The sequence below is a fragment of the Mandrillus leucophaeus genome, unplaced genomic scaffold, assembly GCF_000951045.1.
Source record: "Mandrillus leucophaeus isolate KB7577 unplaced genomic scaffold, Mleu.le_1.0 Scaffold158, whole genome shotgun sequence".
Classification (NCBI taxonomy): Eukaryota; Metazoa; Chordata; class Mammalia; order Primates; family Cercopithecidae; genus Mandrillus; species Mandrillus leucophaeus.
Window position 1 is genome coordinate 2,110,268 of NW_012101565.1, and position 5,643 is coordinate 2,115,910.

Sequence of the window (5,643 nt, forward strand, 5' to 3'; positions counted from 1 at the left end):
GAGGCCCTCCTGCGCCTCGCCGAGTTCCTCTCCGTCCAGCTGGGGGCGGAAGAGAGCTGCGGGAGCCCGGCCGACCTGGGCCAGGTGAGCGCGGCGGAGGGGCTGCTGGCAGCTGCCACCTGCGCAGGCCTTCCTGGCTCTCACAGCCCTGCTCCGATTCTTATCTCCTTCGCAGTCTGGCGAGGTCCCCCCACTGTTGACAGTGACCAGTCAGCTCTTGGCCCTTCTGGCATGGCTTCGGAGCCCCAGGGGGAGGCAGGCCCTGCTCCAGGGGACTCAGCCAGCCCCACGGGTCCGGCCCCCCACTCCAGATGGTGAGTAAAGGGCAGTAAGTTGAAGACGGACTCTGGAGAGAGCAAATCCTAGTAGAACCTGGGCGACCTGGAGTTCGGGGTCCTGTTCCGGAGGATTTGGACCAGAGACCTCTTTCTTCAGTGGTAACTGGGCCCACCCTACTCCAGGATCCACATCCCAAGAAGAAAGCCCTTCCCACCTCGGCGCAGTCCCAGGTGAGCCACTGGGAGATGAGGCCCAGGGACAGCAGCCCCTCCAGTTGGAGGACGACCAGAGGGAGTGGCAGCGGCTGGAGCAGCTCATCCTGGGACAGGTGAGGCCTCAGGAGCCAGAAGGGATCAGGGGCTGGGGCGCCAGAAAAACGAGGTCCACCGTGTCTCTCGTACTTCTCCCCAGCTGGAGGAGCTGAAGCAGCAGCTGGAACAGCAGGAGGAGGAGCTGGGTCGACTGCGCCTGGGCGTGGTGAGGCTGCGGGGAGGGTGGGGGGAGGACCTGGCAGGGCTGGGCATGGAAGGGGGTGCTTCAGGTGAGTACCGAGACTTCCTCTCCACCAGGGGGCAACAGACTCAGAGAAAAGGGTTCAGCATCTCACCCTGGAGAACGAGGCCCTGAAGCAGAGCCTGAGCCTCATGCGGGACCTTCTGCTGCACTGGGGTCCCGGCCCCCCAACCAGGGCTCCGCAGGTACCCTGCTCCCGAGCTGCAGCCGTTCCTGCAGCCTGGGGCTCCTGCACACCTGGCATGCAGCCACAGTGCCCGAGCCTCCTTGGGACCTCCTGGGATGGTCTGTGCAGGGCAGCCCCATCAGGGTGGCTGATGCCTGTGGGAGGACCCCCTCTCTCCGGGGCCCCTATGAGTGGCTGATCCCAGGAGAGCAGAGGAACCGTGGGAAGGAGCTCTGCGTGGAGTTGGGAGGCATGGATTCACAGCCAGCTCTGCCCACCTCTTGACTTGACTTTCCCATCTGTGAAATGGTACCGCAGACCGTCCCTCTCTGAGTCCCTCCTGGCCCCCACCCTCCCGCAGGAGGAGGCGGAGGCATTGGTGGAGCTCCAGGGCCGGCTTCAGGAGGCCCAGGACACCACAGAAGCCCTCCGAGCCCAGGTGGGCATGGGGCCCAGGGATCCGTGGCTCGGGGGTGAGGAGGGCTGGGGTACTGGGAGGGGCTTATCTGAGGCAGGGCCTGGTAAGTGCCTGTTTCCTCAGTGACAGGGGTGGGGTTGGGCGGGGCAGCTGGGGGTGCAGGAGGTGCAGCTGCAGGGCCTTCAAGGGGCCCTCCAGCAGCTCCAGCAGGAGACGGAGCAGAACTGCAGGCGCGAGTTACTGCAGATGCATGGGCAGCTGGCAGGTAAGGGCTGGGGCTCGGGCTCACGGGAGGCCCTGGAGGCTGGGCCTTCCCTTCCAACAGACTTCTCTCTCCAGGACTTCGGGCACGGATGGCCAGCCTGCGTCAGGGCTGCGGCGACCTCCGAGGATTGGTCAGCACCTTTACCCAGAGCTGCCAGGGTTCGCTGAGTGAGGCCCGGGGCCAGGTCAGGACCCCTCACCGCCTAGCCCCTCCTCTCTGGGCACCCTATTCACTGTTCTTTTGACGGGGGTGCTCCTGGGGAGTTGGCTGTACTAATAAGTGGGGCTCTGGAACCCAAACAGCTTCTGTGTGACCCAGGGTGGGACTTCACTTCTGGGCCTTGTTTTCATCATATGCATACTTGGTTGACAGTAAACTCTTAAAGCATTGCCTAGAAGCACGGAGGAGATGGATGATGTGGTGTCTCTGTCTGTCATTTCTGGGCTTTATCCTGGGGTTACTGAATTGATGTCCCCAGGGGCCCAGAGCCACTGAAAGTTGTGGCTCAGCACAGTTGGGTGGCCCTGTGGGGGCTCCTTGCTACTCTCAGGACCCTCCCACCCCCCACTTCCGCAGCTCCTTGGCTGACCCCTTGCCTTCTGTACATCCCTGTTCCCTCAGGTGTCCTGGGCCTTGGGGGCACTGTCATCTGGAGGGCCTGGCACTCAGCTCCCTGAGGGGCAGCAAGGGCCCCCAGCCGGATGCCCAGGGCGGCTGCCAGAACTCAAGGGTATGGCAGGCTTGGGAGCCCAGGGGGGCAGGGAGGGTGGCTGGAGGAAGTGAAGCCTCTCTGTGCTTTAGGGTCTGCAAGGCACCCTGCTGACCTGATCCCCACTGCAGGAAATATCCGTGTGCTGTGTCGACTGAGGCCAGGGACATCCTCCAGCCTCGTGAGCGTGGAGCCTGGCCCAGGGGGCACCGTCACCACCTGCTACCGGGGGCGCCATCGTCGATTCCGCCTAGACTGGGTCTTCCCGCCAGATGCCAGCCAGGAGGAGGTGACAGCCTGTTTTTGCAACCATTCTGACCCTTTCTCAGAGTCCCCTGAAGAGCAGGAGAGGCTCCAGTTTCCCGTTCCCAGTCTAGCTGTCCACCTGGAGGAGGGACGGTGGCTGGGCTCTAGCCAGGAGGGAAAGGGAACTGAGGGGGCTGGGAAGCAGGGCAGGCAGCCCAGCTTGGTGCCTCCTCCTCCCAGGCTTCACTACCTGTCCACTCCCCTTTGCTGGAGTCCAGGGTCTTCCCAGCTATGAGGGCCCCTCATTGCTTTGTGGCCCCAAGGCCGGCGGTGGGTGGTGGGGGCCATGGGTGAGCAGACAGGCTTCTAGTCTTACTCCGCCCTGCCTGGATCCCACTCTTCTTCCCTACCCTTTTCCTGCCAGACACCTGTGGAAAAGCAGGGGCTCCAGCCCCAGCCCACCCCACCTTCACACACATTTTCATCTGCACGTGCCCTTTGCTGCTAGAGCTCCCATAGCTGAGGAGATGGCAGCTCAGAGCCAGGGGAGACTAGGTAAGGGGTAGAATGGCAGCGACTCACGCCCAGGCTGCCTGCCTGCCAGCCTCACAGGGACAGGGTGACGACTGCCCAGCAGGTGGCCAGGGTCAACCTGATTCCCTCTTTTCCAACTGCTTATCTCTTCATCCCACATATCCCTCTGGCCTTAGCCCCACCCCAAACTGCAGCCCTGCATGGGGCATGCTTTGTGCACTGTCCTCTGCACAGCCGTCCTGGACAAGGCCCTCTAATGCAATGTGTCTGAACCTAAGGCATCTGTGGACAAGCCCTCACTTGTGCTCCCATTTCTGCAGTGGTGCCATGATGTGCTCCTGAATGTCATCCACAGTGCCACCTCCATCCCATCATGGAATCTCAGTAACCCCACAGAACACAGAATTCCAGATTCTAGCCTCGTGGCTGTCTTCAAACAGAGCTGACAGCCCACCCTGTTACCAGTGACCTTCTGGGCATAAAAGCCAGCCATGTTGTTGTCCAAAAGACTGTTGGTGTCTAGTGCCAACGGGGTGAATGTCCCAACCCTGTGTCTCTCTCAGCACCTGTCTGTGCCTGGGCTCCCGCAGGCCTGGCTGGCCACCATCCCCCGTATCTGCAGGCCCTTCCTGGGGTCACACTTTGTGAGCCAAGTACTGCCGTGGCCCTCTAGGTGCACTGCCACGAGCGTTCACAGCAGGTGCCACTGCAGCCCTTACCTCTCAGGGGAAACAGGCACAGGAAGGCCAATGAGTAAACTCCAATCATACCCGGGTTTGAACCGAGCAGTCACGCCCCAACATCTGGGCTTTTTTTTTTTTTCTGAGATGGAATCTCAGTCTGTTACCCAGGCTAGAGTACAGTGGTGTGATCTCAGCTCACTGCAACCTCCACTTCCTGGGTTCAAGCAATTCTCCTGTTTCAGCCTCCCAAGTAGCTGGGATTACAGGTGTGTGCCACCACGCCCGACTAATTTTTGTATTTTTAGGAGAGACGGGGTTTCACCATGTTTGCCAGGCTGGTCTCAAACTCCTGACCTTGTGATCTGCCTGCCTCGGCCTCCCAAAGTGCTGGGCTTACAGGTGTGAGCCACCTCGCCCAGCCCATCTGGACTTTTTAAAATATTTTTTAAAATTTATACTATATATACATATATACATATATATATTTTTGACAGAGTCACACTTTGTCATCAGGTTAGAGTGCAGTGGCGCAATCTCAGCTCGCTACAACCTCTGCTTCCCAGGCTCAAGAGATCCTCCCACCTCAGCCTCCCGAGTAGCTGGGACCACAGATGTGCAACACCATGCCTGGCTGATTTTTTTTTGTAGTTTTTGTAGAGACGGGGTTTTACCATGTTGCCTAGGCTGATCTCAGACTCCGGAGCTCAAGTGATCCACCCGCCTCGGACTCCCAAAATGCTGGGATTTATTTTTCTTTTTTCCACGTTGGCTTCCACATTAGGGACACCACACCTACGCTCTTAACTGCTGTCCCTAGGCCTCCTACGCGGTCTTCAGGACTCCAGAGCCTCTGCATAGGCTGTTTCCTCTTCTCATCCGTCTTTTCCCTTCTTTGCCTGGCAAATTCTTGCAAGCACCACCTTCTCTAGGGAGACAGAGGGTCTCTGTAGGACACACCCTCCCCCATGGTCTCTTAGAGCCATCCTCCCAGGGTACTAGGCTCTGCTTACACCTGCCTTCATGGCACTCCCCACCCCACCAAATAGGTCATAAACAGGCAATGTGGGGAGGACTCAAAACACATTCTCCCGCCTCCCCCCAGGTCTTCAGAGAGCTGGAACCTGCAGTGCTGTCCTGCCTCCGAGGCTATAGCGTCTGCATCTTCACCTATGGCCAGACAGGAACCGGGAAGACCTACAGCATGGAGGTGGGACACAGCCCACGCCCGGTGGGAGAGGCCCCAGGGGCCCTGCATGACTTGGATGTGAGCCCGATGTGTACCCCACCCCATCCTCAGGGCCCTCCTGAGGACCCTGGCATAGTTCCTAGGGCGCTGCAGTCGCTGTTCCGGGAGATGGGGGCCGGCAGGCAGCACCGGGTGACACTCAGTATGGTGGAGATCTACAATGAGGCTGTCAGGTGGGCTACTCCACCAGGGAGGCCTTCTCCCCACCCCTGGCCCAGGGCCCTTCCGGGTTTCCAGAGAACTCTGGAACCAAGACCTTCCCCTTTCTCACCAGGGATCTCCTTGCCCCAGGGCCTCCCGAGCGTCTGGCCGTGAGGCAGGGCCCTGAAGGCCAGGGCGGGATCCAGGTGGCTGGCCTCACCCACTGGGACGTGCCCAACCTGGAGACACTGCACCAGGTAGGGCTGCTCCGCCTCCGGAGACCCTGTCCTTTCCTTCCAGTCGGGGGCGGGAACCCCGCACCTGACCAGCCCTGTCGCTCCGCCTTCCAGATGCTGAAACTGGGGAGGAGCAACCGGGCCACCGCCGCCACCGCCATGAACCAGCGCAGCTCCCGCTCGCACGCCCTGGTCACGCTGACGCTG

At 60.5% G+C, this 5,643-nt stretch overlaps 1 protein-coding gene across 1 annotated transcript in view; it reads left to right on the forward strand.

Moving 5' to 3' along the window:
• KIFC2 (kinesin family member C2) overlaps positions 1–5,643 on the forward strand; it is an 8,916-nt gene that overhangs the window by 2,290 nt on the left and 983 nt on the right. The window contains exons 2-15 of the mRNA XM_011975750.1: positions 4–84; positions 176–314; positions 462–607; positions 691–756; positions 849–977; positions 1,320–1,397; positions 1,527–1,641; positions 1,716–1,825; positions 2,263–2,371; positions 2,482–2,639; positions 4,916–5,020; positions 5,111–5,232; positions 5,334–5,457; positions 5,551–5,639. Coding sequence (XP_011831140.1) covers positions 4–84; positions 176–314; positions 462–607; positions 691–756; positions 849–977; positions 1,320–1,397; positions 1,527–1,641; positions 1,716–1,825; positions 2,263–2,371; positions 2,482–2,639; positions 4,916–5,020; positions 5,111–5,232; positions 5,334–5,457; positions 5,551–5,639 — 1,571 coding nt within the window. The remainder of the gene's footprint in view (positions 1–3; positions 85–175; positions 315–461; positions 608–690; positions 757–848; positions 978–1,319; positions 1,398–1,526; positions 1,642–1,715; positions 1,826–2,262; positions 2,372–2,481; positions 2,640–4,915; positions 5,021–5,110; positions 5,233–5,333; positions 5,458–5,550; positions 5,640–5,643) is intronic.